The sequence below is a fragment of the Suricata suricatta genome, chromosome 7, assembly GCF_006229205.1.
Source record: "Suricata suricatta isolate VVHF042 chromosome 7, meerkat_22Aug2017_6uvM2_HiC, whole genome shotgun sequence".
In the NCBI taxonomy this organism is placed as follows: domain Eukaryota; kingdom Metazoa; phylum Chordata; class Mammalia; order Carnivora; family Herpestidae; genus Suricata; species Suricata suricatta.
The window spans coordinates 68,262,313-68,277,938 of record NC_043706.1 but is presented as its reverse complement, the minus strand read 5'-3'; the positions used below and the strand labels follow the sequence as shown (position 1 = coordinate 68,277,938).

Here is a 15,626-nt window from a genome sequence, read left to right as displayed (position 1 = left end):
CTTAATCTTTTTCCTGCCACTAAAGGCCCACTCTGTTCCTAGTGACACAGTCCAAAGAGTGAGCAGCAAAACAATGAAACTCCAGGACCCTGTGGCTTGGAGGTTACTAGTTGAACTGGGCATGCCCAGTCACCAGGCAGATTTTTTCGATGAAGTGGAAACTACAACAGCGCTTACCGTGTGGCGGAGGTGGGCGTGCCCTCGTGGAATTTAGAATGTTGCCGCAGCCAATGGGGCCTCGCAGCCGGCTGCCGGGGCTCCTCATTGGAGGAGCGAGAAGGCGAGCGAGTAGAGGGCCCCTGGAGGGAGCCGCGGAGGTGCAGGTCGGAGAGGCCGGGCTACGCCGTGCCCTGCGCGTGAGCAGCTGCAGGGGCAGCGGCAGCATCCAGCGGCCGTGTCTGCAGTTCCACCCGTTGCTTTACTTTTTAGCTGCACGAACGTAGTCATTATGCCGAAGAGAAAGGTAAGTCTTACCAAAAAAGATGTCAAAGGCCTTCAAATTGTGCTTACAGCAGATCTTGTCATTGCAATGGATTGCGCGGAATGCGCTTGGTAGTAACTCGGGATTTGCGAGTCTTTTTTGCTTGTTTTCAGATGCCTGTTGCAGACATTCCTCCTTTCCTCCCTCCCTCCTTCCGTCCCCTTGGATTTCTGAATGTTACTTTCTCTCCAGCGACGCGGCTTCCCTTCTTTTTTGAACTCCTACTAGCTGGAATGGTTTCCACCTCGAACAAGAAGCAAAAGCGCTTTCCATTCCTCCTTCCAGGAGGGGAGTTTCCTCTTTGAAACTGCCGGGTTGTGGAAAAGCAGTGATTGGGGTAAAACAAGTCCATGCACAGAGAGATCGAAAAAAATAAATAAGTCGGGCAGATGTTGGGGTTATTCCCAGGTGGGCCTAGCCCAGGGCTGGGCGCGCCGCGTTGGCTCTGAGGCCAAGAGAGAGGGAAAGCCATGTTTAAAATAGCACTCACCCCCCTGCTCGCCTCCGCTGCAGACCCGTATGTACCAACTCCAGTGTCAATCAGGGCTGGGGACTGCGCAGGCGGGGCCGGGCTGCCGGGACCTGCCCGCAGTTCGCGGCGGGCGCGGCGGAGTTAGCCACGCGCCGGACGGGACGGCGCCACTGGCGCCCACTCTGGCTGCCAAGGGCAGGGGCCACCGGGCCCACTGGTGACCCAAGCGCCACACTCAGTCAGGAAATGCGGGGTGCGCGACCTCCCGCGTCCCTCGGTGCTCACTGGGAACTGGGATCATTTTCGTCTCAGCTACGGTTCCTTTTGGACTATTACGTCCCCTTCCGCGCGGGTCCCGGACACCAAGTATCGCACATCGCGACTCACGTTTACGTCGGTGCCAGGCTCGGTGCCCGGCTCGGACCTTGTCATGGCCCGGGGGAGGGAAGGGGAGGCTGGCCCCCACCCTGAGGAAACGGGGGTGTGGCGGCTGTTCTGAGAAAATGCTTTGGACCCTCCCACCGCCTGCCAGCAGTGTGAGCCAGTGAGTGTATTAAATTTGAGGCAAAATTACAAATAATATCCTGCTTTATCAATTAAAGACTGTGGTCTGATTGGTGTAAGTGAATGCGTTATTTTAAAATATCGAAGTTTTAAAAATACAGAAGGTTTTGTTTTCTAATCTACCATTACCAAGAATTTGGTGAAACATGTGTCCTCCACTTTTTAACAATATAACAGAAGTGTGTTTTGGTTTTGTTTTTTGGTTTTGTTTTTTTTTAGAGTTTATCATGCACATACTATATGCTTCGTATTGTGGGAAGGATTTGATTTGCATTATATATTTACTCCTCAGTACACCCCATTGAGCTGGGGCTTAGAGACATTAGCTACCCAACATTTCACCAACCAGTAACTAGTAACAAAGGTTTAGTTAGATACTCTAGGTTCAGAGTGTTATTTTCTAACGTTATTCACCTATTTTTTTTTTTCATTTAGTGGTGGTAGGTCATGAGGAATTTAGGAAATGCAGAGATTCCCAGCCCCAGAAAATGGATGGCATATTAAGAGTACTAATACTTGAGATTCATTATTTAAATGGAATGTTTATGAAAGTGTTGTTTTTCTAGCCCTATTTTACTAGAACTAGAATATTTAAAGCGATGCCACCATATTTTGGCATTTTATGAGGTTTAATGACAGGGTTGGGAGTTTAGTAGTCAGATTGTTAGAGTGAATTGGTGTCATCCCCTTTACTGAAAATTATTAACAAATTTAAATGAACAGTAACTTAGATATGAACAAACCTATTATTATAATGGACCCGAATGTGCTGGAGTCCTTGTTAAAGAGCCAGAATTGGTAAAATCATTAGTCTTACCTTCCTTTGCTGTCCACCTCTCTTAAGGAGACAGAAGGGAAGAAAAGAAGAGGAACTGTCTTTTGGTTTTTATTTCCCTGGAAGGCAAGACCACCACCCCCTGCCCCCTCACCCCCCCCCCCCAATGAAGAAGCTAGCCAGCCATCCTGGGACTAGAGGCAGACCTGTGTACAAGCACCTGAATGTCATCCCTCAGGACATCAGAGTAGTCTTCACAGATGGAAAACCTGTCCTTGATTAATAAGAAGGCTCTTCATTTGTCCCTGGAGCACAAAGTTGGTATCTGAAAGGAGCAGCCACAAATTAAATCTAGCTAACATGGCCATCCCATCTATCAGTCAAACCTTAGAGCTGCCTCATAGACCCTGAGAGTTTGCTGGAGCTTACATTGGAAACCACTCTCTTTAGGTAAAGCCTGCCTGGATGCAAAGAGAACTGAAAACAGTCGATGACTAGCTCTTCGAGATAAGTAAAAGCTGGGGCAACTGCTGAAGCGTTTACATAGTACTCCACATTATTTTTCTTGAATAAAGGGACTACCTGTTCTACATTATAATATGTTTTAAGAAAGTGCCCCACAATTTTTTTTTGCCATCTTGGCCCTTTTTTTTTTCAACATTTCCTAGAAATCAAGAAAAGTTATTTAATGAACACCCGCTTAGGCTGTTGTGTAGAGTAGGATCTGGAATCCTAGCACTGCTCCAATAATTGTAGGGATACCTAGTTTGCTCTCATGGAGCTTATATTTAATTCATTGAAGCTGCCAAGAGTAGTAGACACAGAACACTTGAAAAACATTAGGACTGTATATATGTGCCAGACTATATAGTATAGGTATAGATTCTAAATGCTGTAGGACTGATAGGAATAGCAGGTTGAATTTGGGCTGGTCTTGCCAGTGTGGGTAGGACTCAGATATGTACAGAGCAAAACCGAGTCATTTTCTGTTATCAGGCATTTCAATGCCTCTTCTGGTTGTATCTCAACCAGACCTCAGCTATACAACTTAAAAGCCATAATATCCACATTAATATGCAATGTTCTTTTATTTCTCAATCATATCTTTGTTTTATCTTTGTGGTGTGATAGTTAGAGCTATATTAAACCGAAGGGATTTTTTTTATAACTGCCATAGAATTTTTGAAGCACTCAACAATAAGGAGTTCTTTAGTTAACATTAAATCTCTTTCTGAATTTGTAAAATATGAATGAAGTTCAGTTTCCTGTATATATTACCTAATGGGTGATGGGTCACCCACACCTATTAATGGTGAGTCGCATAGCAGGGAAAATGATCATATGCATGAATGCAGTGGTGGTGAGATAATGAGGAACTGAGTTCTAGAATGTTCTGGTCAGACAGCTGTGAAAGCCTACTGTGGTCACGTTGTTAGGTGATGATATGATGTTCTACAAAGAGGTACTGGAGCCAATGAGGCCTAGAGTCATAGCCTGGCATGATTAGCAACGGCAAACACATTTTCACATCCTTCTTTATATTTTTCCAGTATCTCATCACTAGAACTATTGGAAATAGCTAGTGTATCACATCAGAAGTTCTCTGATGAGGCAGTTGTCCATGACTTTGGAGTGTAAACATTAGTGTTTCTTTACATACCTAAAGGCTTAAGGAAGAAAAGGCTGTCTGTCTCTAGGTTTGAAATTTGAAATTAGGTTTTATCTCTTTTCTTAAACTGGAAAGGCCCAATAGTGCTGGGCTTGGCACAGAGGATGCTTATTCATCCAATATTCAAGGTTTCTGATTAATGTTTCAAAAGAATATCACATGTCAAAACACCAGAGACAGACTCTGGAAATGAAAATACAGATGAATGTGACGATATGAAAATGAATATTTCAGTATGACAAAAAGAAAAACCGATTGTTAACAAAATCTAGAAACTTAAAAACTGGGAAAAAGATATTTGTACCACATATTACTGAAAAAAGTTTGCTATTTTAATAATATAAAAGAGTCTCACATGCCTGTATGGAAAAGAGGCATATCCTCATCAGAAACTAGCCAAATAGATAAAATGTTTAAATTTGCTAGAAGTCAAAGAAATGTGTATTTTTAAGAATAAGGGGATATGATTATTTTAAAAAACCAGTCTGGTAAAAAAAGATTGGAAGTATCGCTGCTAAGTGCTGAATGACAGCAGTCAAGCAATGTGGATGGGAATGTAATTTCCTTTAAAAAAGGGGGAACTTTATTTGAGGTATGATCTGCTCCCCATAATATCCATTCATCTATGCAAATCAAAAATTTTACATTCATTTATAGAGTTGTACAACATTGCCAGAATCCAGTTTTGAACCATCTCCATCCCTAGAGAAACCTTTCTCGAGTTGTTTACAGCCAGTCCCTGCTCCCACCCAGTGCCAGGCAACCACAAAGCTACTGAGATTTGCCTTTTCTGGAAGTTTTATATAAAAGGAATCAAACAATATGGAGTCTTTTGTGTCTGGTTTCTTTCAGCATAATGTCGCTGAAGCCCATATGTGTTGTAGCATGAATCAGTGCTCCGTTTTGTTTCTGGTGCCCAGCGATCTTCCGTTGTTCACCCGTTCACAAATGGATGGACATTTGGGTTGTTCCAGTTTTTAGTTATCATGAATAACGCTGCTGTGAATATTTATATGTAAGTCTTTCATGGGCACATTTTCGTTTCATTTGGGAAGTTTCCTAACTGTAGAACTGGTGGGTGGTATGAAAGTCTATTTTTAATGTTTTAGGTAACTTCCAACCTGTCTTCCAAAGTGATTGTACATACAATCAATGGATGAGGGTCCCAGTGTGCCTTTTGTCAGTTTTAGTTTAGTTTTTTTGAAGGTTTTCATTTATTTTTAAGAGAGTCCAAGCAGAGGAGGGGCAGAGAGAGGGGGACAGAGGATCCGAAGCAGGCTCCATGCTGACAGTGGTGAGCCTGATGCAGGGCTCAAACTCACAAATCACAAGATCATGACCTGAGCCAAAGTGGGACACTCAGCCGACTGAGCCACCCAGGCACCTCTGATATTGTCACTTCTTATGCTTATAGCCATTCTAATAAATTTAATTTATATCTCCATAATAACTAATGACGATGTGCATATTTTTGTGTGCTTTTAAGCATAATGTATGTCTTAGGTGAAATGTCTATTCAGATATTTTTGCCCGTTTTTTAATTGGGTTGTTTTATTGGGTTGTTAGAGTCTTTTAAATATTCTAGCTACAAGGCCTTTATTAGCTATGAGATTTGTAGATACTTTTCTTCCAATCTGTGGTTTTTTGAAATTTGTCTTAATGATGCCTTTTGAAAAACGGAAGTTTTTAAATTTTGATAAATCCATTTTTAGTGTCATGTCTAATAAGTCTTTGCCTAATAGAGTCACAATTATTTTCTCATGGAAGTTTTATAGTTTTACCTCTTATATTTGGTTCTATGATCCACTTTGAGTTAGTATTGTAACTAATGTGAGATAACGGTTTAAACTCTCTCTCTTTCTGTTTTAAAATTTTTTGGCATGTTGATAGTCAGTTTTCCCAGCACCAGTTGTTGAAAAGACCATCCGTTTGCCACTAGGTTGGTTAGATACTCATAAATGTGAAGATTTCTTTCTGGGCTGTCAGTGATATTCCATGGTCTATATGCCTGTCCTTATGTCAGTACTGCATTATCTTGCTTACTGTGGTTTTATAGGAAAACTTGAAATCTGGTAGTGTCAGTCCTCCAACTTTGTTCTTCTTTTTCAGAGTTGTTTGTGTATTACATTCTTTGTATTTCCATATAAATTTTAGAATCATCTTATAAACTACAAAAATACCTCCCTTGACTTTAATAGGGATTGAATTGAATCTGTGAATCATTTGGGGGGTAAATAGCCTTTTTAACATACTGAGTTTTCCAGTTTGAATATGAAAGGGCCTCACTACATGTCATATGCCATCCAGAAATGCTTACTGAGTTTAATTGAGTTAATATTGATATGGGACCTTTGTTTGAGTAATGGCTCCAAAATGGCATGGTTGTACATTTTATTCATTCATTCACTCATTCCATGTTAAATAAACATTTATTGAGTATCACCTTTATGCAGAGTATCACTGTATTGGGAGAATGAGTGAATTGGCTTTTTTTCCAACCCTTTTTGAAGTGAATGAGTAAATTCCCTTATTTTTAAGGAACTTTTAGTCTGATAGGGTAGGTAGTATACGTATGTAAATATTTGTAATTCATGTCAAGAAATGATAATGAGCCACAAGAAAAGATACACATATTCAAAGCTTTGGCCAGACCAAATGTCCAGAGACATTGTCCACTGACAAGAAGTTGTTTGGTTCAAAAGGTTGGAGGTTACAGCTTTTTTTTTTTAATCTCAAAAAGATCAGTGCTCATTTGTTATTAAAGGTGATTGGTCATTGGTTTTTCTGTGAAGTCTTGCTTTCTTTGAAATATGAGGAAGTTAAATTCAAGACCTGTTAACAGTTGAGATTAGATTTTATGCAGTAACTACCTCCCTCCTTAGTGCCTTTCTTTTAACTACTCTCTTGTATTTTCATTTTTTTTTTTTTTTACTCTCTTCTGTTAAAGGTGTTTGTCGGACAAGCACCATGTTTCTAAATTGGGACACATTATTTAATTACCTAATTTAGAATTAACTTTGTAATCTTCCTAATTTGACTTGACCATGAAATATATGATGGCTCTGATGTTTTTTGTATCCCGTGCATCTAGTGCAAGTAGTATAACTGTTTGTTGAACAAGTGCATGAGTGATTCATTCCCAAGGGAAGAAAGTAGTTAAGTTTAATTATTTCATACGCTTGTTGAGGAGGTAGTCCAGTATGGCTCTGACATGTATTAACTCTATGATTTAGAGCACGTTACTTCACTTCCCCCTAAACTTCTAAGTTCCTAATTCTCTAAGACTCAGTTTTCTCATCTATCAAACTGGGATACAAATATGCTCTACCTCATTGGGTTGTTGGAGGAATTAAATGAGATGGTGAATGCAGAGTACTTAGCATAGCACTTGCCATGTGTTAAACACATGGGGTGCTCACTATTGTGGTGATCATCTTTTCAATGATTCAGAGAACAACAGTGAAATAATAGGCTTAGAATAAGCACCGTGCTTCCATTTTGTAGGAGGATAAAATGGCTTGCACAGTGGATAGGGAACAGGTAGATCACACAGTTTAATTAACTGCAGTTACAGAAATAGATGTTCAACATCTGAACGACAAATGTAGTGTTTTTGAAGGAACATAAGCTTTAATCTGGTGCATTTTTACAGGGTTGGGTTTTTGCAAAGAAAAAATATGTTTAAAAATATCTCCATGTAACGTTAAAATTCCCTTGGCAAATCAGTTACAAGTGATCCTCTTTTCCTGTATTTTCCACCTGAAACACTGCTTTTGTTTACACCAAAGTTAAATATATTCCAGTTTCCTGCAGGGTACAATTTGGAAATGGTGACTGAAATAAACACCATTTAAGCTGTCTGCTTTCACAGTACCTAGTATGTTGAAATATGATGTTAGTCTCCTGAGTAATTTAAAAATCAGTGTTGAAGATAACAAACCAAATCAAAATGTTGAATTCCTTTTTCCCTGGCTGCTTATTTTTTGTACATTTCACTGTCTTCTTAGAAGCGTTCAGTCAGATCGAGTATTGGTTCCTGGTCATGGTATTTATTGAGTCCAGTGTTATTATATCTTGTGGACACATTCAGAAACAGGGCCATTTAGACATACCTAAGGCAAATGCATATTTGATCACACATAAAGTAAATGATACACATATTCAGAAGTAGGGAAACGAAAAACAGTTTGAAATTGGTTGCAAATTTAATGTTTTAAGGGAAACATAGCAGTAACCACATATAAATATATTTATTACTATTAAAATTTAAAGAGCTACCATTTATTAAATGCCTGGATGTACCAGACCGTAGCTATTATATGCTTTATATTCATTAACACCTTAGTTTAAACCTAAGTATGTGAAGCTAATAGAAACCGGGAGACATGGGAAGTATTATGGTGTAATTTCATATTATTTTGTGTTATTCTCACAACAGTTATGTGAGGCTGTTCTCATCTCCCAGATAGGATAATGACAGCCCCGATGAATCACACTTAGATGGCTTTCTAGAACTCAGGCACTGTTCTGAGCACTTTGCATTAATGAATGGAATCCTCCCAACCACCCAGTAAGGTACGTACTCTTCAAACTGCGGCCTTACACAAGGCCCCCATGATGAGAAATGGCCCAGCTGGGATTGCAGTCCTGCCAGTCTGGCTCCAAAGCCTGTGCTTTTAACTGCCCAGCCCTGCGGCCCTTCTCATATACAGAAGAGAATATTGGGATTTAGTAAGATTAAGGAATTCCCCCCAGGTCACACAGCTAGGAGGTAATAGATCCAGAAATTCTAACCAACCAACCCTCTTTACCCCAGAATTTTGCTCTTAACCATTATCCACAATACGTCCCATAAGTGGTTATTTCTAGGAACCTCATGTAGTTTTACTTAAACGAAGATGTCCAATGAATGAAACAAGGAAGAATCAAGAGTTACATATATACGTAAATGTTCCTTTGATTAAAATGTTATCTTTAAAAAAAATTAAATTAAAAAAAATGTTGTCTTTATTAAGACATAGGCTGATGGCCATTTTTTCTAGGTGCCTGTACAAGGTACCCCAGAAGTATTGTTTATGAGCATGCCCTAAAGTTGACCTCAGGGTCCAGGTCTCTGCTTCTGAGAGAGGCGCGTACATTATCTGAAGCCTTCTGGTATGCCGGTAACCAATAGAGTCACATACAAGATATTTATGTATATATGAACAATTTCCTCACCGAAGTATTAATATCTTTGAGTGTAGAGAGTCTAAGACTCAGTATTTCCTCAAATTACAATAAACTGCTGGATTTATTATTTCCAAGATATATTGTCTAATTAATTTGTTCTATATAGGATAATAGAGATATTCTCCTGTGATCAGAAACACATAAGTACACTTGCATATTATACAATATATTGAGAGATTGCCACGTAAATATTAAAGTTGCCATTACTTAAGCATTGGATTTAAAAAATGAGTAAATGCTTTTGTTTTTGGAACTCTTGGAATAGAATAATAGCTTTATAATTTGGAAAATCTATTGAACCTAGGACTGAATGGATTTTTACTTCAGAATTCTGGATTACCAGTTAATCAATGTTTAATTACAACATTTATTTTTTTAATTGTTAATGTTTATTTATTTTGAGAGAGAGACAGAGTATGAATGGGGAGGGGCAGAGAGGAAGACAAAGAATCCAAAGCAGGCTTCAGGCTCCTAGTTGTCAACACAGAGCCCCATTTGGGGCTCGAACTCATGAACTGTGAGATCATGACCTGACCTGAAATCGGAGGCTCAACTAACTGAGACACCCAGGCGCCCTACAAAATTTATTTTTAAAAGGTATACGGTAAAGTGATATTATTTTAAAATTATATTTTGATTATGTGACCCCATGCAAAGATAAATACAAAGTCTACCCTGGGTTCCTTATTCATTTTTCTTTTCTTTTTTCTTTCTCTCTCTCTTTGTGTGTGTGTGTGTGTGTGTGTGTGTGTATAAGCTGTGATTTTTTACAATACTAGACAGAATTCTATTTTGTAGGAAGTCATGAGTAGTACGCATGGTGTATGTAGACAGTAAACATACCAAAGATTTGAGGTGATCAAAATGTGAAGCTTTGAAGACTCCTTCTGAAGTTCTACATTCCATATAATACATTTTTAAAAACTATATTCTTTTTATTTCTCATTTCTTTCCTTTACCTCTTAATTATAATTTTTAATTTTATTATCCCCCTTTTTGTGGCCACAGGTCAGTCACATCAGAGCAGGCTGATTAGTTTTGCAAAAATACAAGGAACATCATAACTGTGCTTACCATTTGCTAGAAATTAATTCATACCCGGGCAAATAGGAAAACACAGTAACCATCTGGAAGCATCCCTGGTATAAAAGTTGGAAGACGTGGGTCTAGTGTGGACTCCACGACTCTTTACCAGGGGGAAGTCATTTGACTCTTTGGACTTCTACTTTTCGTCTCTAAACCGGAAACGTTAAGGTTACCCTTGTGTATTCCCATGGTATTGAGAGGATGAAATACAACAATGTAAAAGTACATTGAAAAATGTAAAGTGCTACAAAAATTTAGAAAGGATTTGGTGTTTTATCTTGTTTTCATAGATAAAAATACTTTTATCTGTGTGTGTAACCATTCAGAAACCTAGAATAGTACATTTGTGTGCATCTCAAGATACGGTATTTTTAATGGGAAATTGTTTATTGTTATTCCAAGAGGCTCACCAGTGAGGCGGAATGGGAAACACTCCACGACGTATTATGTGCTCCTTGGCTAGATCTACAGATTAAAATATTTCCCAATCTGGAAACCCTTTGTTTTTCTAGCATCTTAGATCTGTACCTAATTTTGAAATCAGAAAACTAACACAAATCACTCTGAGTGGTGTAGTAGTAAAGAGAATGAACTCTGGGGGCACCTGAGTTGTTCATCAGGTAAGCGTCCAATTCTTGATCTCAGCTCAGGTCTCCATCTCAGGATCATGAGTTAAAAGCCCACACTGGGCTTCATGCCAGGCATAGAGCCTGTGAGAGAGAGAATGAACTCTGAACCAGCCTACTTGGGTCTGAATCCTAGGTCTTCACTTACGGGCAAGTTTATCAGCTGGGTAATCTTGAGCAAGTTACTTACCTCTCTGGTCTCGATTCCTCATTTATAAAATGGACATGATGCTAGTTTACCAACTTCACAGGATTGTGGTGAGGATTAAAACATTTAAACTGCACGAAAGTACAGTATACATTGTTTATTGTTGTTCTTATTATTATTCTTATGAGTCCCTCGTCTCTTTCACTAGTACTCATGAAGAAACTTGGGCAGAGAGGAATGAGATGTGAGCCAGACTGGAATTCAGGCTTCTGACGTTAGCCAGGTGCTTTCCAATTGATATAAACTTACCTACATGAAAAATGTCACTCAGGTAGAAGAGGCAAGTCAGACCAATGAGACCTGTGAAATATTTAAGACTATTTATTTCGTTAAAGATATACTTCCATTATTGTATTATGTATATTTATGCTCATAAAATTTCACTGAACATTCTAGAACATGACTTATTTTTTATTTTGGTTATTTTTTGTACCTGAATATAATGTGAGATAGTTGCTATTTATTTCAGTTCATCCAAAGTCTTCTAAAGCAGAGTTCTTAACTCAATTATTTTTATCTCTAACAACAAAATAAAATTTTGAGAAGACATACTAGCCTGACATAACATTAATAAATGTAATTTGGGTTTATAGAAGTTGATGAAATTAATAGACATCAGCAAGGAAGGAGGTAGCAGAGAAATTTAATATTAGTTTGATTATTAATCCTCTCAAAATGATCTCTCAATTTTAAGTATTGGGTTTTTAAAGACTATTTTACAAAGCAGCACAAGTTTGGAGGATCCCAAACATAGACGTTCAGGATGAACGAAAAACAATCATGCTAATGTTAAATAATGATTCTGTGGCTTTGAATAAAAATTGTAGTATCTGTTTCATGCGTCATAGGAATATGTGAATTTGGGGCACCTGGGTGGCTCAGTCAGTTAAGCATCTGGTTTCAGCTCAGATCATTATCTCATGGGTTCGAGCCCCACATCCGTCTCTCTGCTGTCAGCGTGGAAAATACTGGCCAGCAAGTTAGACAAGAATCACCTCAAAGTAATACCTTCCTTGGGTTAAAAGAAGTGATTATTGGTGTATTTGCACTGTTACACAGGCTCCCCACTTTCTTGCATTCGCACGGACAACCAGGAGTGGAGACTGGATTTTTTCTGTGACCACTGGAAAACTGCGTACATAGTGTAGGCCCTCAGGTAGTGCACCTCACTTATAAAGCAATAGCCCTTGTCACTCAAAGTCTTAGAAGAAAATCTCTTAGAGCTGACACTTACCAATCATTAAGACTTTTTGGAACTTTGATATAAGGCCCAGCACTTGTTGCTGAGAATCCGGAGCCCTCCCCTTTCTTCTCTTGTGTAGCTTAGGAGCCGGGCACAGCCCTCACAAGTCCAGCCGTCTGCCACACCCTCCATGTCTCTCTGCTGTGAGAAGTCCACCGGCTCAGGCTGTTTGAACTGTTCCCAAGCAACTGTTGAAGGGTATAAGGAATTTCCCATCTCCTCTGGTATCTCCCTGAGTTCAGACAGAGAAAATTTGGCTTCTTCCCACGGCCACCATCGTCACCACCACCAGTGCCCCTCAGTCCAGAGGTAACTGCTATTTATTGGAAGAGAAACTTGGCAGTTGGGGGATTTTTCATGTTGATTCCTTATGGATTGTCCGTGGAATAAAAATTCAAATTTCTTTTCTTGATTTCCTGAAAGGTCTGCTGGTCTTGCTTAGTCTGCAGTTGTGCCCCTCAGTGCATTACTGTGTCCTCGGGCGGGCTGAGGCACATCCGTGTAAGGAAAGAATGGGGCTGGAACGGTTGGTCAGCTGCTGAAGGAATCTGCTCCCTGGTGCTCTCCTCCTACACTAGCGCCAGGAGAGTTCTGCTTCCGTGTGGTGGTGCTCTTGGCTTCCCGTCTTGCCCCACCCCAGCGCCTTCATATCAGATGAAGCAATTATAAATGTCTTTTGTTTGTTCACTTTTTTTTAATGTTTATTTATTTTTGAGAGAGAGAGAGAGACAGAGTGCAAGCAGGGAATGAGCAGATAAGAGAGGGAGACACAGAATCTGAAGCAGGCTCCAGGCTCTGAGCTGTCAGCACAGACCGCCAACAAGGCTCAAACTCACAGACCACAAGATCATGACCTGAGCCAAAGTCAGACGCTTAACCAACTAAACCCAGGTGCCCCTGAATAGTTCTTGAGCAGAAAAGGAGGAGGCAATATATAAACTGGATTTACAAGCCATTTAAGAAGTACAGAAAAGGCTATGCGTAAACTTAGTCATGGAATTTGTGTTAAGAGCCCTGTTAAACTAGGCTTAATGGAACAAGTTTGCCTTTAGTCTTTTTTTCCCCATTATTGGCAATATTTTTATTTGAGAAAATTTTAAAAACAGAAAAATCCAGAACATAATATAACATACTCATTTACCCACCTCTCAAATTCACAAATTTTAATGTTATCATTTTGCTTCAGGTTTCTTTTGAATAAAATAAAATGTTGCAGGTAAAGTTCAAGTTTCCTTAGAAACATCCCCTTAGTCCTCTTCATTTATCAGTCTCCCTAGAGGTAACCATTATCAGGAATTTGTTGTGTATTCTTCCGGTTCATGATTTATACTTTTATGGTATATATGTCATATATAAATCCTTCATGTTGGTTGGTGCATGTTTTAAAATGTGTAAAAGTGTAATCATATACATGTTATTCTGTTTTTTCCTTCTGTCACTTGACATTATAATGGATAAGTATAATTTGTTTAGGTATATTGTGATTAGTAATGTATTTGGACTTTTTCTAATGACTTATTTTGTGTTTTTTTTTTAATTTGTCATTTGTTCTTTTCTTTCCTTCCTTATTGTTAAAACTTGCTTAATTCTACGCCTCTTGATTTGGAAGTCTATACAGCCTGTTTCTTACGTTAAAAATTTTAATGGCTATCTTTAAATTTTAACAAAATCTAAAATGATTCTGTGACTGTATCATCCTCCAGAACAAAGCCAAGACCATGTTTTACCTTCTCATCTGTTTGTCCTCTAATTTTTTTTGTGTGGTGGTTATGGTGTAAAACTATGCCATTCAGTATGGTAGTCTCTTGCTTGTTGTAAGGCAATTAAGCAGTCTTTAAAAAGAAGAAGCTGACTCTTTTCAATTTTAATTTAACCACCTTAAATTCAAAATTTGTATTAGATACAGTTTTGGAACAATTTAAATATTTTTGGAACAACCCAGATGTGTGAAACTACTATAAACTTGATGAAATCCAAATATGGATCAGGTGAGAACCTAGCATTTGTATGGGGATATGCTGTTAAGTGTTAAGTATGTGCTGCATTTTGAAGATTTGCTGTTGAAACTTTGTGAAATATCTCATTAATAATTTGTAAGTTGATTACATGGTGAGGTGATAAAATTTTAGATAGATTCAGTTAATAAAATATCAAAATTGATTTCATCAGTTTTTTTAACTTTTTTAATGTGGCTCTCAGAAAATCTGGAATTAACATGTTATATTTCTGTAGGAGAGCACTAGTCTAAGATTTCTGTTGAAACTTTTTTAAATGCAAAAAACAGGTATTATTATTTACAGGTAATAGTTAATTAGATTTGCCTGTTAATTAGATTTGTATTTTATACATCTTACGTACTTTGCTTTCATCTGAATTCATTTTTCTAATTGTTGAATTTGATTCTTCAGTTCCTTATTGAAAGGCTCTGCTGATGGCAAACTGTCTTAAGTATTCTTATTCTGAGATGTCTTTAGTTGTCCTTCATTCTTTTTTTTTTTTAAGATTGTTTTGAGACAGAGAGAGTGAGAGAGAAAATGTGAGTGGGGGAGGGGCAGAAAGAGAGAATTCCAAGCAGTTCAGAGCCTGATGTAAGGCTCAAACTCAAGAATCTGTTAGCTCATGACCTGAGCCACAATCAAGAGTTAGATGCTTAACTGACTGAGACACCCAGGCACTCCTATTTTCCTTCATTTTTATAGCCTTTCTTTTAAATTTTTTTAATGTTTTATTAATTTTTGATACAGGAGAGACAGAGCATGAGAGGGGAAGGGTCAGAGAGAGAAGGAGACACAGAACTGGAAGCAGGCTCCAGGCTCTGAGCTAGCCATCAGCACAGAGCCTGACGCGGGGCTCGAACCCACGAACGTGAGATCTGACCTGAGCCGAAGTCGGAGGCTTAACCGACTGAGCCACCCAGGCGCCCCCCCTTCATTTTTAAATGATAGCTGGATACAAAGTTCTAGGTTGACAGTTATCCTCAACTTCTTGAACATTACTTCATATTTCTTAAACTTGTATTTGCTGGTGAAAGTAATTCTTTGTAGGCAATCCATCTTTTAACTCTGATAACTTCTGTTTTTTAAATGTTTATTTACTTATTTTGAGAGAAAAAGAACATGCATGCAGTGAAAAGGTAGAGAGCACCGGAGAGAAAACCCCAAGGAGGCTCTGTGCTGTCAGCACAGGGCTCATTCTCACCAAATACAAGATCATATGACCTGAGCCAAAGCCAAGAGTCAGGTGTTTAACTGATAGCCACCTAGGCACCCCAAA

At 38.8% G+C, this 15,626-nt stretch overlaps 1 protein-coding gene across 5 annotated transcripts in view; it reads left to right on the top strand.

The window, feature by feature from the left end:
• Positions 1–309: 309 nt before the first annotated feature.
• Positions 310–15,626, top strand: part of HMGN3 (high mobility group nucleosomal binding domain 3) — a 30,678-nt gene continuing 15,361 nt past the window's right edge. For 2 of the 5 annotated variants that reach the window (XM_029944523.1, XM_029944524.1), the window contains exon 1: positions 313–463. In XM_029944523.1, the coding sequence (XP_029800383.1) occupies positions 449–463 (15 nt within the window). In that variant the 5' untranslated portion in view covers positions 313–448. Of the gene's footprint in view, positions 464–15,626 lie in introns of all 5 variants that reach the window. The other 3 variants (XM_029944522.1, XM_029944526.1, XM_029944527.1) reach the window with 3 other exon arrangements.